We start from the raw sequence: 16901 nt of genomic DNA on the forward strand, positions 1-16901 counted from the left end.
ATCCAAACGTTACTGGTTACTGGATTTTATTGCTACTCCTTACATGATACCAGCACCTGAAGATTAACCTCATGCCCAGTACACAGTAAACTAGCTTTGAACTACTGGAAGAACCCTCAACTAGCAGTGAATGAAAAGCATTTTTATGTTGTGATTTGGCGCTATACAAATTGAATTAAAATTGAAATTAAGGCTTAATTCCATCTGTAGTTGAGGCAAATGAAGATATTTTAAGATTTTTTTATATTTTTATTATTCCAGGTTGTGTGTCAGTGCTGTGAGGAGGCAGATCCCAGATCAGCGCTGGAGAAACTAATGAGCAGAGTAAATGAAGGGCAGCTCAGTAAGGGAGTGCTCAGCAGGCTTCTCCAGACAGTCCAACAGAAAGCCTCTGTCTCTCTGCTGGAGGAGGAGAGGAGCACACAGGAGCCAAAGAGATACCAAACAAGAGGTAAGGTGTAGCATGGTGTCACTCTTCTCTGCATCTTCAAACAAAACTGTTTGCAAAGCCTGTTTTCTGTTGACAGAAGTGAAAACCATTAATCATCATTACAGTGCTCTTATATCTTCTTGTTGTGATAATGGTGATCATGTTGTTTTTTTTCTGTTTTTTACAGCCGTGTCAGATCAGCAGAGCAGCACCAAAAGTGAAGAACTGGAGGGGGAAGAGGGAGAGAAAGAAAACAGTAAGGAGGAGACTGAAGATGATGAGAAAGATACAATAGACTCCCCTTCCCCTGCTTCCTCCTCCAAGCCTTACTCTTGCCGCTGGTGTAAAAAGGGCTTTGCCTACAAGTGTCGAATGCTGGCCCATGTGAAACGTTGCTCCATGTCCAAGGAGTGTGAGCAGCAGTGTCCACAGTGCACCAAGAAGCTGCCAAACCAGCGGGCCCTGCAACGCCACCAGGCTGAAGCTCACCGCAACACCATGCGTGTTAAGAAGAAGGTGGCCTGTGACCTCTGTGGACGGACCTTTGCCCACCCATCAGGTGAGAGTCGGTGGGATAATAAAGCTTTAATAACATTGTCTTTACGTTAGCTTTTACACACTGAAATGTGACACATTAAAGTATGTGTACATTTAGCATTTCTCTGAGCACCTCATCTTTGTTCCCAATGAGGAGAGAGCATATACAGGAGTATTTGGCCTCCGGAGAAAAAGCACTGTCAATCTTTTTCTAGAGCGCTTCGCCTTTTTGTGCAGCCGCTTCAACACTTCTAGTTGAAAAGCTGTGAACTTTTCAGAACAGCTCTGGAAGAACAAGTACAGCAGTGATATGAGAAGTCATGTGAGTGGATAATTGGAGGAACTAGTGTTAATTGTAAAAAGAAGAGGGTGTTTTAGTGTATTTTGCATCCTGAAAAGTGACCATACAAGTGGAGCACTCATGTACACACTGAAGATGTGTAAGGTTGTCCCTAGCTGTGTTACACACAACACAGCCTTCCATTACAGGATGAGATCAACACCGTATCCCACCAAGGACCAGTCAAATTTGGCAGAAGGCAGACTGCTCAGAACTTAGGTGATCAGAAGATATTTTTCTATTTTCTGATGTGTAATATACGTTTGTGTGATATAGAGTGTTATTAGAATAGAATGTTATTTTGAAACAAATTTGAACAATTTGTAACCTTTTGACCTGTACAAAACATCAGATGACCAGGAAAAATGTTATTGTCATTTCTCTTTCTCTTTTATATAGCACTTATCTAAACAAGGTTACAAAGTGCTTCACACAAATGTCCATGGCAAAGTTAAGAATCGTTATTATTTACTTATAAAAATAACTTATACTGTGCTATACGTTTTAAATGTCTTTATTTATTTTTCCCCCTTAAGATGAACTTGAAGAATTTTTCGTTGCAACAATAACATATCATTATCATCCTATCCTCAAGTAGTGTAATTACTCTCATGTTGCTTTTACATGATGAAGAAAGTTTGGTATTAACTTGCAGGTCACTCTATGAATTCAGTTCAATTTTACTTTTATAGCACCTAATCATAACATACATTATCTCAAGGCACTTTCCATTGTAAGGTCAAGATCTTAGAAACCCAACAGTTCCCACAATGAGCAGCACTTTGGCGACTGTGGAGAGAAAAGACTCTGTAAGAAACCTCTAGAACCAGACTCAATGTGGGTGGCCACCAGAAAAAATGGGGAAGAGAGGGGAGATGGGGCATGGAAAAGCTGTGTAACCGTCATATTTAAGCTCTATCAGACTGGCTGTTATAATGAAAATTATAATAAGAGTGATATCTATGTACGTAATGATGTTATTAACGATAGCAGCATCAGTTATTAATAATAATAATGATTAGACCCTTGTTTTAGACCCTGTCCCAACCAAGCTTTTTAAATCTTGCTACTACAGCTTCTCCTGATAAACTACAAAAATATGAATCTCCTCACTTTCCGACCTTTTAAAAAAACGTTAATGGTCAATCCCCTCTTCAAGAAACCCAATCTGGACTCTAGGAACCATAAGTGAGCCTGTATTTAGGGAGCGAAGTGATCAATTGGGACATTGGCCTATGAGCTCTCAAATAAATGAAGGGGCTTGATTGTTAAGGGCTTTGTATACAAGGAGCAGGATCTTAAATTATTTTCTTTTACAGGGAGCCAATGCAGAGAAGCTATGACAGGAGTAATATGATCTCTCCTTCTAGTTCCTGTCAGCACTCATGCTGCAGCATTTTGTACCAGCTGGAGGCTGCTCACAGACTTACTGGGACATCCTGACAATTACAGTAATCCAGTCTAGAGGTAACAAATGCATGGACTAGTTTCTCAGCATCCTTCTGAGACAGGATGTTCCTAATTTTCATAATACTGCGCAGGTGGACGGAAGCTGTCCTCGAGACTTGTTTTATATGTGGGTCAAATGACATGTCCTGGTCAAACATAACTCCAAGGTTCCTCACAGTAGAGCTAGGGGCCAAACTAACACCATCTAAGGTGACTATCTGGTCAGACAGCGTTTCTCTGAGGTGTTTATTGCCAAGCACAATGACTTAAGTAATTTTAGATAGAGCATAAGTGTGTTCTGTCTCTTTTCAGGCATGATTTACCACAAACGAACAGAACACTTTGAAGAAAAGCCGTTTGCTTGTGAGGAATGTGGCGCAAAGTTCGGTGCCAACTCGTCTTTGAAAAATCACATGCGGCTGCACACAGGAGAGAAACCATACCAGTGCAAACACTGTGACATGAGCTTCAGTGTGGCTGCTGCTCTCGCATACCACACCAAGAAGAAACACTCTGATGGTAAGAGAGGAACCCTTTTTGGCTATTAATTACAATTAGCTTACATATTTTTTTCAACAAGAAAATGGTCATATCTTTATCATATTTTTCCACTAAGAATCGGTAAATGATATTATTGAAATGTTGTGACTGGACTCCATAATGGTAACCAATACATTTTTTTTTTTAAATAAATACTAAATGTTTGTAACTGATGATGGTGAGGCAGTGTGAAAAGTTGTTCCTTAAGGATAAAAATCGAAGCTTTGCATTGAGCGTCCTGATGTCTTTGTCTTTTTGTGTTTAGGGAAGATGTATGTATGTCAGTACTGCAAGGCTGTCTTTGCTCAGTCCATTGAACTGACACGTCATGTGCGCACACACACCGGTGATCGTCCGTATGTGTGTCGGGAATGTGGCAAAGGTTACAGTCAGGCCAGTGGACTCACTGTCCACCTACACACCTTCCACAGTAAGAAATCTTCACATTCATTCAGGTGATGGCTCTTTGCATCATGTTTTGTCACATGAGTGAAATGTTTAAAATGTTTTTGTAACAAACATTGCTATATTTTATGACTTTGATAACAATTGACTCGTGTAGAATTATAAATGACAAACATAATATCATAAGGATTATGATATGATATCATTCTTTGTACCTCCTCCTGCTCTCTGTCAGACTTGTCCGAGCCCCATGACTGTCAGAAGTGCTGTCTCAGCTTCTCGTCACTGGAGGATCATCGGCAGCACATCCAGGAGTTCCACCCTAAGGAGTTCCACAAGTGTCCAACTTGTGACAAAGTGTTCACCAGCGCCGTCCTCCTGGAAAAGCACAAAGTCACACACACTGGAGCCAAGCCCTTCAGCTGTGACCTCTGCAACAAGTCGTACCAGGTAAGAGAAGATGCTTCAGGTTCTGAGGTGATGCTCCATGACTGTTTTTATTATTGGGGTTTTGTACTGAACCCAGTACTTTTAAGGGTACCGAACGAATAACGCCGGTATTACTGGGTACTGATTCACGTTAAATCAATCGGTACCAACTTTCGGTACATGTGAGGGTGAAAGAGAAAGAATACATTAGATAAAGAGAGAGAGAGAGAGCAATACCATGTGACTCACCCCTGAACGGGATCAAGCCAAGCTCATTTCTGATCAGTGCACAGAGTCAGGACAATGGTGAGTCAATGGCGCAGACACCAAGGGAGCATAGAAGTGAGCAGAGGAGTGTGTGTGCACATGATGTTATCTTTCCCTCTGTTCTGTGCCTATCATACAGAAGCTACACACTGCTTGTAGGGATGAATTTGGCCCGAGACAAACATGAACACTATAAGTGGTTTCCACTGTACTAGAATTTTGTTGGGAAGCGGGACGAAATGTGGGTGTGTTCATGTTCATAATATTTCATCTGTTTGTCTGTTGCCATAGCAACTGTCAGGCCTGTGGTACCATAACAGGACCAACCACCCTGACGTGTTCGCTAACCACACCCGGCAGCTCAAGACCTTGGTCCAGTGTGACGTTTGTTTCAAGTTCTTCCCCAGTGCCGCCAGTGTGGCCAAACATCAAGCGTCTGAACACCAAGGTGAGGACAATACTGGAGTGGACAGGAACATTAAAAGGTAGACCCTCTACAGACTGGGTATCAACATATGTTTTGAGTGAGCTGATAATCAGGAAACAATAGTGGCTCAGGAGGTACAGCGGGTTGTCCACCAACCAGAAAGTTGATCATTGGTTTCAGTATGCTGAAGTTTCCTTGGGAAAGACACTAAACCCCCAAATTGCCCCTGAGGGCTGTGCCAGCAGTATTTGGATGGTGTGTGATAGAAAAAGTACTGTGCATAGAAGCACTGTATGAATGTTTGAGTGAATGGGTTTTTGACTTGGAGTTGTCAATAAGACAAAAAAAGTGCAAGATACAATATAAATACGTGTATATATAATACAGTCCATTTACAAATGGAGAGGTGAATTCGGGAAAAATGTTAGATCAGACTACTCGGTCCACGTGTCCACATTCTTTTACCAGTATGAACACAAACAGCTACAATAAATATTACCATATTAAACTTTCAGAAAAACACACACACTAAGCTGTCTACTTCTTATATAGAATTTCCATTTGTATTATCCACTATCTTCTACACTTTTGAGGGAGACACACTGATTTATATTCATTTTATATGTGGCAAGTGCATTTAGTTTGTGTCCAAATCTTTTTGTCAGTTTACCTGCAGAAAAAAAGTCTATGCAGCAGACAGTCTTCATTTATCATGGGTCTGTTTTGGGCTTAAAATGCCACAAACCATTTTGACAGCCAACTCCCATTCCCTTTAAAAGCAAAGTGAGTTTGCAGCTTGGTGGATTGGTCTGTCTGTCTGTCTGTCTGTCTGTCTGTCTGTCTGTCTGTCTGTCTGTCAGTCATAGAGAGAAATCCAACAGTTCACACAATGAGCACACGCCACATTCCTCACAGCTAATGTGTTTAGTGCACTCAAACACTTCACCCACCCCTCCATCGGCATAGTGGTGAGTAGAAAATGAGTGAATTTTCATTTTTCGGTGAACTATCCCTTTAATCTTGCTCATGTCGGTTAATTCAGTTAATACTTTCCCTAATACGTGCATTCACACTACTTTGTACTGTGCTGTATTACTGTGCATGTCCTCCTCACTCCCCTGCTGATCTGCGCTCACTTTACACGTTAACAATAAAGAGCGTCACTAATCAGAAGTTATTAGGACATGAACAGTCGTTGAAGTTTACTTTTATTTGTTTAATTCGCTCCAGAGTTTGAGACATGTATTTAAACACATTAAAAAGTATATTATTATTAAAATAATTGTTCAAAAAGTCTTAATGGATTTAAAGTAAAAATAAAGTTAGAAATAATTTTGATATTGATTTGAAGCCATATCGCTCAGCCCTACTGGTGATGTAAAAAAAGTAGAAACCTCAGAGAGCCACGTGTGAGGGTCCGTCGCCCAGGACGAACAGAAGAGCAATAGATGCCACGTGGTTTTATCAAGTTCATTTTTAATGTGGACATCAGTTGAGTGCATGCCAGCAGACTTTATAGTCTTTACATTACAATCTGACTTAAAAAAAATGATTTCAAATCATTTCACTGCAGCAACTTAAGCAGTGAACGACTGAGTACTGAGCAGCCACTTTAGTGTAGACTTCAATTGAATCTGACCTTGCAGCTGCATCATGAGTTCTGTGCATTAAAACAAGATGGTTCGTCCTCATCACATTTTGAGGTAGTTGTGGTCAAAGAGGAAGGCAGTGCAGCACAACTGTGAGTTTTGACGTGATCTGGCATCTTTACTGATCCTGTTTGTGCCTCCTCCAGGCTCAGCAGAGTCGGCGTTGCAATGTCCGTACTGCCCAGCTGTTTTGGGCGGAGAGGAGGAGTTGCAGGAGCATATCGCCACCCACCACATCAGCCAGAGCAGTGAGGTTTTCAGCTGCCCACTCTGTGCCCTGGTCTGCACATCTCAGCCGGAGCTGCAGGAACACCTGGTCTCCAGCCACATGGAGACACAGGAAGAGCAGGAGTCAGGGGAGGAGAAGGCTTCCACTTCCCACACAGTAAGAAGCTATGCTGCTGCACTCAAGTCAGAGAGAAATACAATACAAACAACTTTCAAGTTAGCTATTAAATCTGAAGAATATTGTTCAGCTGTATAGTAACTGGGTGAATAAAGGCTGGTGCAATTTGCACACAGGTTTCAGTCTCTCCTGAACCATTTGAATGCAGTAGTACGGAATAATTTAGGCTTCAGTGTCTTTGACACTTCGAAATGCGGACTGAAGGAGCCGGGGATTGAACCACCGACATTCTCGTTAGTGGACGACCCGCTCTGTCGCTGAGCACTGAAAACTGTCTGACTGAAAAGAGAGAATCATTTCAATAAAATGAGGATTATAATCAGAATAAATGTTTGAGTCCACACAGGAGTCAAACCTCCTGGGTTAAAGTCCTGTGCTCAAACCATAGACTCGGACCACTCATCCACCACGACCACTTCCCCATTCAGACTCGTTATACAACCTCACCTTCCTTAAGGCTCTCTCCTGGCAGAATGCGTGGTCTGTCCGTCCCATTCTTGTGAAATCTCATGAACGCCTTGAAGGAATTTCTTCAAGTTTGTTACAAACATTCACTTGAAGTCAAAAAATAACTCACTTGAGTTTGGAAGCCAAAGGTGGAAAGGTCATGGTCACAGTGGCCACACAAACTGGTTAGTTTTTCTTGAAAATTGTATCTTAGGATAAAGCTTGAGGGAATGTCTTCATATTTTGTACAAACATTCACTTGGCGTCAGCGATTAACTGATTCGATTTTGGTGGTCGAAGGGGTAATGGTCAAGATCACTGTGATCTCATGAAACACATATTTTGACTTGTTAATGTAATATCTCAGGAACACCTGAAGGAAATTGCTTCAAATTTAGCCCACGTTTTCAAAGGACAAGGTCAGGATGGCCTCACTTGATTATGATGTGACTGCCTTGAGGGAATTTCTTCAATATTTGATCAGTTGTCGCTCAAAGATGAAGTGATTCGATTTCAGGGGTCACAGGTAAAGGTCACGGTCCTTATGTGAATCTGGAGAAATGTCTTTTGATGAAAACTGCACTGGTTGTCAGATTACTGTTTGAGAGAATCACAGCATATGTGAAAAACTTGAATCCGTGTTCATCGGTTCTCATCTTGAGTCCAACAATGTCACAAGTGATTGTGAAGGTTGATTGGTGGAGCCCTTTTGAATTTAGAATCAGCAATGACTAGTGCTGACTCCACCTCAAACTGTGTCACTGTATGTATGGCCAAAGTGCAGGAACATTGAAAGTTTCAGAGCATGGTGGTGTAAGAATAAATTGACATTTAACATGAGACTCCTCTGTGCACTCAGGTGACTCCAGCAGATCCCACAGGTGGTGAAGGGGCGGAGTCCACCCTCTCTGAGGAGCAGGCCCAGCAGGTTTTAGTGGCTCTGGCAGGTGGAAGACAGGGCGGATCATCGGCAGAGGTAGTGGAGGTCAATATGTACGACCTGCTGAACAGCTCTGTCACCTTCATCTGTGAAGAAAAACCATCAGCTCCTCACTGCGAACCATGAACTTTGACCCCTGGAGGATCACACTGGACATTAAAGCGATTTATGGATTTATTGTGTCCTCTGGTCTTTAACACAACTGTCCCTACAGTGAGAAAAATCACAAGACAAGACTGTGTTTTAATTCATTTTGCTGGAATTCGTGTTTCACTTTAATCTACAGGTGCATCTCAGATTCAGTACAAATAAAGTGAAATATTTGAAGCCTTTAAATATCTTAATATTTCCCAAGATCAATTAGAAAGGCTTTACACTACAGAGATGCCCAACTTGTGAGAGGTATCTTCTAGGGGTGTAACGGTACATGTATCCGAACCGAAAGGTCCGTACCGAAAATGTTTGGTTCGGAAGCACGTGTAAGGAACGAATCCAGCGAGTCCACGTGCAAAACTTATTTGTGTGCGTATGGGTCTCAAAGTCAGAGGCACAACTTTGGCGAAGGGGCGGATGTGCTGTAGGCTCGTTGTCATAGCGACCACAGACAAACAGGAGTGTGAAGACCCTCATCATCTAAGTCTGCTGTGTGGGAACCTAATATACAGTCTATGGTGGGAACACTTCAGTGTGACAGTCACTATAATGACGATGGACAAAGACAAGTGGATCGTCCAAAAGCCGACATTGCGCAACTGCAATCGGATATGTAGCTGGGAGCACATCCAACATGCCGACTCCTTTGAAACGGCATCACCAGAGTGATGTCCTCTAACATTGAAAATAACACTAACATTAGTGGGACAAGGAGAAACGAGTTCTGTGCAAACACAGCTGCCCGAGGCATTAAAGCTGCTGCTTGCAAGTAATTCAGACCACGTCAAAGCAATAACGAGCGACATGCAACCGTTCTGTTGTTGAGAACGCAGGGTTCAAACAGATGCTGAAAGCAATTGAGCCCCGTTACGAAGTTCACTCTCGTCTGCATTTCAGCCAGCATGTCACACCAGCCCTTATAAACCCTGTCCCTGGGGAGAGTGTTCCCCACAGCCAAGACATGTTAGTACCAGCAGGGCATCAAACCCTCTCTGCAAACTATGTGGACGAGTTTACATATATATATATATATATATATATATATATATATTTAATGATATTCATACAATTAAGGTGCAGTTTAAGTATGGTTCTTTTTCTACATGCTGCACCTTAATGGATATTTATTTTACTGTATTTATGAGTGTTTATTTTGTTATTTTACTTTTGTAAAAATTACTAAGGTAAGAAAGACAGCCAGACAAATCAGTTTGTTTTCAGTTACTTGTTTCTACTGTACCAAAACTGTACCGAGGATCGTACCGAACCGTCATTTTTGTGTACCGTTAGTTCACCCATTAATAAAAATGCATTCATCTACTCACCACTATGCCGATGGAGGGGTGGGTGAAGTGTTTGAGTTTCAGGTGTAAACAGCGTTGCAGCCAAATCCAATACAATTGAAGTCAATGGTGATCACTTCTTCAACGTAAAACAGGGAAAAAAACTCCATTCTGCTCCTGTGGTGTCATCCAAGTGTCCTTAAGCCCCGACATTCAAATACGACCCAAAACAGTGTCATTAGACCATGTTTTTAGCCTAAATGTCCTCGGTTATCCTCCTAGCCCTCCTTGCTCAGGAGATCAGGGAGAACTCTCGCTAGCTGCACACCTATGTTTACATGATGCTGGAACTTGCAATACACAACAAAGAGAGAGCTGCTTGCATAAAGTGACTTGTAACACTTGGACAAGTTTGGCCAATGTTAACCTATAGAGAGGAACAAAGCTGAATGTGAAAGAAGACATCTGTGTTTTTGGCTATAACAAAGCAACACAGGAGTCAGTGCACGTGTTTCCTACTGTATTAAAAGCAATATAACAAAAAGAATAACCAACAAATAACCATGACACAGTTATGGTGTGTTTTTATATCTTATGCAAATAAGCTATTGTGTGTGCACAGTGCAACACTAACTAGGGACTTGGTACATATCAACATGTAAACGTAGCAAGCAGATGAAAATATAACTTGATTAGGTGAGTTCTCTCCATTATATGGTGGCTGTGTGTATATGAACTTTTTAGAGAAACATGGGAATTTATTTTAATTTATTCTCATTTTAAAATATCAACTTTCAGAATTGTGTATGTGTAGCCACATGTACATGATGACATAGATATAACAGTGGCTCATGAACCAGAGATGCTACATGATGTTTTTCAGTGTCTTCAGAAAGTATTCAGACCCCTTCAATTGTTGGACACTTTGTATTGTAGATCTATCTGGAAAAGGATAAAACAAATTTTGCCCATCGATCTAAAGTCAATTACCCAGAGTCACAAAGTGAAACGTTTTCAGAAATTTGTGCAAATTTATTGACAATCAAAATCTGAAATCTTCAATTCTATCACAATTACTTTATCGCCAAGTATACAGGTGCCAAACCATTAATATCAATTCAGGAGACATTCATTTGGAGTAGTGTGCAGGTCCACCTAACAAAGAACAAGTTCAACATTCAATCTTTACCACTGCAAAGGAGGTTATGTTTTCACCCAAGTCTGTTTGTTTGATTATTTGTCAGCAGGATTACGCAAAAACGACTACTACTACTACTCAAGTGATTTCCACCGACCATGGTGGAGAGGTGGAGCCTGGGCCTTGGAGGAACCCATTATATGTTGGTGCAGATTAAGGGCAGATCCAGGAATTCATTTTCACTTTTGTTAACATAGCAACCTTGGGAATCTTTCTACATTTTTATTTGTTCTGGGAATAACACACAAATCTTGATTTTTAAAAACAAGCATATTTATTGTTATTATTGGGCGGATAATTATCAGCTCATGCAATTTGGTGTGGATCCAAATACAAGTCTTATTCAAGCACATAATTTATGTCATAAGATTGTGTTAGGTTTATTTCTCTTGAGCAGATACACATGTAAAATATCTTACTTTGGTTTTCAGGTCCACTGTTAAGGACTACATTTTAATTGCAAATAAATAATTTGATTATCAAATCACTTTTTCTTTTATACTACTAATACCATAAGGACTAGAAATCATGTGTAGGATTGTTCAGCCTTGGTGGAGGTATGTGCTCTACTGATTGACATTCTAGTCTTTTAGCTGTAGTCTGCTCTCCACCAACTCCTGAGGAAAATACCTGTCTGTTCAACTGCTACACCTTCAATTTTTTTCACCAGATAGTTGCAAACTGTGTCTGCCAACTAACTATTAAAGGGATAGTTAACCCAGAAATTTAAATTCCCTCATTATCTACTCACCCCTATGCCGATGGAGGGGTGGGTGAAGTGTTTGAGTCCACAAAACACTGTTGGAGTCTCAGGGGTAAACAGTGTAACACATTAGTGACGTAATAAAACAGAAAAAACACAACATGCCTCCATACTCCCCGTGTGGTGTCATCCAAGTGTCTGTAAGCCTGGACATTCATATTCGACTCGAAACGAGGTCATTTACACCGTGTTTTAATCCTAAAAGTCCACCAGAAGTGGCTAAACTAGTGGACGTTAGCATTTCTGACAGTCCCTGAATGCACCTCGTAGGGAGATATCAGTGGACATTTAGGATTAAAACATGGTGTAAATGACCTCGTTTGGAGTCAAATATGAATGTCAGGGCTAACAGACACTTGGATGACACCACAGGAGCAGTATGGAGGCATGTTGTGTTTGTTCTGTTGTTTTATTACGTCTGAAGAAGGACTCACCATTGAAATCAATTGTACTGGATTCTGCTGCAACGAAGTTTACCCCTGAGACTCCAAAAGTGTTTTATGGACTCAAACACTTCACCCATCCATCGGCCGAGTGGTGAGTAGATAGAGGGATTTTACATTTCTCATTCATCCCATTATTGAGACATAAAACTGAACCAAACAGTAGAGGTGCCCTTAAACCAGAACAACCAGCTGATAAGTGATATTCTGACTACTTTCACATTTTATTCAATGTTAATTGATGGAGCTTTCATGTTGTATTGCTTCATTTAGCTCCTGCAAGCAGCCAAAACAGACACACACAAAAAAAAAAATCAATCAATAAATAGTATTTACAGGCTGGTATAGAATCATCCACAGCTCATTCATCACTGAAGCTTGAACAGCAGCAGGTGCCTCATAGCCCTTCTGAAAACCACTCAACACAGTGTCTGAGACTTTTCATTTCGCTGCATTTGTAGTGCAAATATTCCTCTGGGTGTCGTGTATACAATGACATAATTACCCATTTATTTTGCATAGTGCTATTCTATTCTTTGAGTGGAAGTGCGTTAAGTTTCTGTCCAGGAGGTATCAGGGGTAGCATATATGACAATATGTGCACACATCCATATTCTTAAGGTCATAACTTCTGCCGAAATTAGTGTATTTAATTCCACTAATTATGTAACTTGTTCCTCAGATGGAGTAAATGTGTGACCTCAGCACTCTGAAGTAGCGTGAGCTGCTGCTCATGTCCTGGTGAACAATGACTTCACACGTTCATCTGAATGGAGAAACTGAATAATCTGAGAACAAAGAAATCCCAGATTAACAATGCATGTTTGATCTCAGACACCCTGCCCTTTTAACTAATGAGCATTTCCTCACTCTAGTTACTTAGTAATGATAGAGATGCTGAAAGGAACACTTCCTTTCAGAGACCTGTGATGTAAGACAGACACCCAGGTGTTTTGTTCTTCTACTGCCTATGGGACTACCAGTGTGTCAAGCCTTTTCCTTTAGCTGTTTTATTTTTGAACTGAGGACTCCTTCTTCCATCAGTGTGGGAATCCAGTGTGGTCACTTGGTAAACAAAGTAACGGACTCTTCGTTTGTGCTTCCTAGCTGGTGATCTTCTTGCGGAGCAGGTAGGCGCTAGTGATCTGGTTCATCACCACCAGGGCAGGGAAGAAGGGCAGCAGGAAGAAGGCCCACCAGGTCACCCCTTTCACAGTGGCCTGGAACCAGTCTGAGAACATAGCCAACACCACAGTGACTGTGGCCAGCAGGTAGACCACCAGGCCGCAGGTGGCATGGTACAGCTTCAGTTTGGGCAGAGAGGAGGAGAGGTGCAGCAGCTTAGGGAAGATCACACAAATACCAACAGCTGCTTGGAGAGCAGTGGCTGCCAGGGTGCAGATGCCCAGCAGACTGTGCCAGCTGACCAGGTGGGGGCGCTCTGAGATGTTCTTACTGGCCACCATGAAGCCCAGCCCGCTAGCTGAGGTTATCAGGACCAGAGCTTGACAGAACCAGTGGAGACGGATTTTACCTTTACGAGATTTGAAGCAGAAAGGGGATCCCTCAGCTGAGAAGAGGAGGATGCCCTCAGTCAAACACAGGCAGTACTGCAGGAGAGAAAAGGAATTTATAAAGACCATCAGGATTTGTATCAAGTGTGTGAAGAAAGACAAAACAAGATGTTCCCATGTAAAATAAAGAATGAGATAGAGATGGATGAATGAGCTTATTTTTATTTGTGCATTATGGCCATGGCCACTTACAAAATGTGTGCTTAAATCAATATGGATTCTATACTGAATACAGATCAGTTCATCTCCTCTCATCTCCTCCTAAGCCCTCAGTCATTTTGGATTGTCTCCTGCCCCCTAGCTGTTCAGCATGTCACTGACTACGTCGCTCTGAAACCTGTCTATATCTTAGGCTCCAACTTGTCCTGTTCTGGTCATCATCATGTCACTGTGGCACAGTTCAGGACTGAACTTTATTAACTAGTTCTATTTCATGCCAGAGAAGAGCCAGTCTTTGATTGATCTCTTTGAATGTGAATCCAAAACAAAACGTCATATTTAAGAGGGGAGCTGTTGAATAAAATGAACACAACAGAGCAGAGGTTACACTGACAAAGATTGGATTAAGCAATACTAGGCTCAATATTATTTTTTTTAAATGAACAAAATATTATACATCAGTCTAATCTGGTGTGTGCTAACAAAGTGAGTCATGGTTTCTATTGTGTCTGCTTTTAATTCATTTGTGCGGAAGAAAAGCAGACACGTTAAACAGAGTCTATGACGTCAGATTACTATCAGTGATTCGTCACTCCATAGTTAGTTACTGAAACCCCACCATCAGCCTGTGGTCCAGTCCAGAGTAAAACGCTGTTCTCACTAACATGTTCTAGGTCAGTTTGTAACATGATATGTGACAGTGCTGCACCGCAGTCATTAGTGTCAGCACTCCTATCTATTATTCACTGTGGAAAGAAGATGGCAACACAGAGACCAGAGGATTTGAAGGCAAAGGCATGTTCAAAGTTCACATTCAACAGATGAATTATTAGTGGACTACATTCTTTTATTAGTTTACCTTTAACTGGCCCTTAAACTAAATTCAATCAGCTTTACAAACATTGTTTTTGGCAGACCATCCTGTGCTAGCTTTACTTACTCTATCTCATTGATGGTTTTCATATGTTGAGGAGTTCCCCCTCTATTAGTAATATCCACATATCTACTGTATTCTGGTTCTCTCAAGATCATGAATGACACTGGGACCATGAGACAAACACAAGAAGATGATGGGATAGTTATCTGTCATAGCAGGAGAACAGAGGGGAAAGACTGAGGGGAATTGTAACAGAGCAGGGTGAATCCGCAGTGTTCAACCAGCAACCAACTCAACTCAAGAGCAGATCAGTCTACCTAAATGACGTGTGTGTGTGTGTGTGTGTGTGTGTGTGTGTGTGTGTGTGTGTGTGTAAGGTGAGATCATGTGTGGCTGTAGACTTACAGCAACAGACATCAACACTGGATGCCAAGAAAACAGACCTGGAACACAGAGAAACATTGAGCATCTTACAATGCACAACTGACCAAACTTTATATGGAATTATCAAATGTGATACATTTATCTGAATAACCCATTAAAACATTTAGATGCATATAGGTTGACCCTGCTAGAGTCATGGCAGGTGTAATGTTAACGTCTGTGTAGCTGGTAAATGAAGCTCATGTTATATCATCACTGGTTATAGTCTGTTATGTTCACTCACTGGTTCCGGGTCTGGACAGCATGGAGATGATGAGGGTCAGGCCCAGACCGGTGACATGAGCCGCTATCACCGCCGCCCTCCGCAGCCACGCATACAGCCAGAAGTCCCGCATCCCCAGCCCCTCTCCCACCGGGCTGTACTCCACGTCTGTCCGCATGCCGCCGAGTTACTCCACCCGCTACCTGCTACCTGCCCGGCCACCTGCTACCTGCTACCTGCCCGGCTACCTGCTACCTGCCCGGCCACCTGCTACCTGTTACCTGCCCGGCCGCCTGCCCGGCTACCTGCTACCTGCTACCTGCCCGCCTACCTGCTACCTGCCCTGCTACCTGCTACCTGCCCGGCCGCCTGCCCGGCTACCTGCCCGGCCACCTGCTACCTGCCCGGCCGCCTGCTACCTGCCCTGCTACCTGCTACCTGCCCGGCTACCTGCTACCTGCCCGGCCACCTGCTACCTGTTACCTGCCCGGCCGCCTGCCCGGCTACCTGCTACCTGCTACCTGCCCGCCTACCTGCTACCTGCCCTGCTACCTGCTACCTGCCCGGCCGCCTGCCCGGCTACCTGCCCGGCCACCTGCTACCTGCCCGGCCGCCTGCTACCTGCCCGGCCACCTGCTACCTGCCCGGCCGCCTGCTACCTGCCCTGCTACCTGCTACCTGCCCGGCCACCTGCTACCTGCTACCTGCCCGGCTACCTGCCCTGCTACCTGCCCGGCCGCCTGCCCGGCCACCCGCTACCTGCTACCTGCCCGGCTACCTGCTACCTGCCCGGCCGCCTGCCCGGCTACCTGCCCGGCCACCTGCTACCTGCCCGGCCACCTGCTACCTGCCCGGCTACCTGCCCGGCTACCTGCCGGCTCCAACGGGTGGAAGAAGTGCTGTGCTATCCAGACACCACACGAGCTCCATACTCAGGCAATTGCGAAGCGGGAAAAACAAGACCGACAACATCCAATAAAGTCAGTCATGCTCCACAACGACAGCTCGCAGCGCTTCCGGTGTGCAATGTTTCACATTGAGCGTCTTCAATGACGTGAACACGTGGATTTACAGCGGATATAAGGTCAGGTTGGAGGAAGCAGAGCTGTGGCTTCTGTCCTCAGCCACATATCATCACTCCCTGTGCGGCGAAGAGTCCGCTTTAAAGCGAAATCCATTCACTTCCAGTCGGTGTCTTGCTTTCGTCGACTTGACGGAGCCGATAAAGCGGACGATGTGAACTACGGATTCAAACCAGCGGGTTCTATCTCAAACAGCTCCAGGCTTGATTCTCACGCTCGTCCAAACTATGCATCTGGTTCTAAACAATAAAGGAGGAGTTCCGTCTTAAGATTCTACTTCCTGTTTTGGTTCTCTATCAACGCCGAAGAGTAAGACAAGTGAGATGCTTCACCTCCCCTTTCCTTCTTTTCAGCGTGATCTGGATGTACTACAGCAGCTTCCTGTCAACTAACGATGTGACGAGTACAAGGCTTACTGTTAATTACTGCATCGTATCTGCATTAGTTCTGTAATATT

At 43.1% G+C, this 16901-nt stretch overlaps 2 protein-coding genes and 1 long non-coding RNA gene across 9 annotated transcripts in view; 1 reads left to right on the top strand and 2 right to left on the bottom strand.

Moving 5' to 3' along the window:
- zbtb40 (zinc finger and BTB domain containing 40) overlaps nt 1–8479 on the top strand; it is a 12756-nt gene extending 4277 nt beyond the window's left edge. For 3 of the 4 annotated variants that reach the window (XM_034586833.1, XM_034586830.1, XM_034586832.1), the window contains exons 5-12: nt 262–451; nt 618–989; nt 3069–3275; nt 3562–3726; nt 3937–4151; nt 4689–4845; nt 6620–6858; nt 8186–8479. In XM_034586833.1, coding sequence (XP_034442724.1) covers nt 262–451; nt 618–989; nt 3069–3275; nt 3562–3726; nt 3937–4151; nt 4689–4845; nt 6620–6858; nt 8186–8392 — 1752 coding nt within the window. In that variant the 3' untranslated portion in view covers nt 8393–8479. Of the gene's footprint in view, nt 1–261; nt 452–617; nt 990–3068; nt 3276–3561; nt 3727–3936; nt 4152–4688; nt 4846–6619; nt 6895–7179; nt 7568–8185 lie in introns of those variants that run through there. The other variant, XM_034586834.1, reaches the window with a different exon arrangement.
- The window catches only part of LOC117762276, a 23715-nt gene extending 12061 nt beyond the window's left edge, over nt 1–11654 (bottom strand). The window contains exons 1-3 of one of the 2 annotated variants that reach the window (XR_004613981.1): nt 11552–11654; nt 11034–11514; nt 5874–5878 (exon numbers count right to left, since the gene is read on the bottom strand). This is a non-coding gene — a long non-coding RNA (uncharacterized LOC117762276). Of the gene's footprint in view, nt 1–5873; nt 5879–10720; nt 11515–11551 lie in introns of those variants that run through there. The other variant, XR_004613982.1, reaches the window with a different exon arrangement.
- Nucleotides 11655–12121: 467 nt separating this feature from the next.
- Nucleotides 12122–16779, bottom strand: LOC117762270 (cytochrome b561 domain-containing protein 1). 3 transcript variants are annotated; one of them, XM_034586860.1, is made up of 6 exons: nt 16234–16778; nt 16172–16190; nt 16067–16090; nt 15384–15565; nt 15122–15159; nt 12122–13716 (listed from the first exon to the last, which is right to left on the bottom strand). In XM_034586860.1, exons 4-6 carry the CDS (start codon nt 15538–15540, stop codon nt 13210–13212), a joined length of 702 nt encoding a protein of 233 aa, XP_034442751.1. In that variant the 5' UTR covers nt 15541–15565; nt 16067–16090; nt 16172–16190; nt 16234–16778; the 3' UTR covers nt 12122–13209. The 3 variants fall into 3 exon arrangements, with proteins under 3 accessions (XP_034442751.1, XP_034442752.1, XP_034442753.1); XM_034586861.1 differs by lacking the exon at nt 16067–16090 and having other exon boundaries at nt 16160–16190; nt 16234–16779; XM_034586862.1 differs by lacking the exons at nt 16067–16090; nt 16172–16190; nt 16234–16778 and adding an exon at nt 15801–15811.
- Nucleotides 16780–16901: the final 122 nt, after the last annotated feature.

This window comes from Hippoglossus hippoglossus, chromosome 5 (assembly GCF_009819705.1).
Source record: "Hippoglossus hippoglossus isolate fHipHip1 chromosome 5, fHipHip1.pri, whole genome shotgun sequence".
In the NCBI taxonomy this organism is placed as follows: Eukaryota; Metazoa; Chordata; class Actinopteri; order Pleuronectiformes; family Pleuronectidae; genus Hippoglossus; species Hippoglossus hippoglossus.

Excerpts from the sequence above, each read along its gene's own strand:
- LOC117762270 (XM_034586861.1), bottom strand. The coding sequence starts at position 15,540 with ATGCGGACAGACGTGGAGTACAGCCCGGTGGGAGAGGGGCTGGGGATG. Across the intron at positions 15,160-15,383 it reads GCTGTCCAGACCCGGAACCA|GTCTGTTTTCTTGGCATCCA; the intron begins GTGAGTGAACAT and ends TCTGTGTTCCAG. Across the intron at positions 13,717-15,121 it reads CAGTGTTGATGTCTGTTGCT|TACTGCCTGTGTTTGACTGA; the intron begins GTAAGTCTACAG and ends TCTCTCCTGCAG.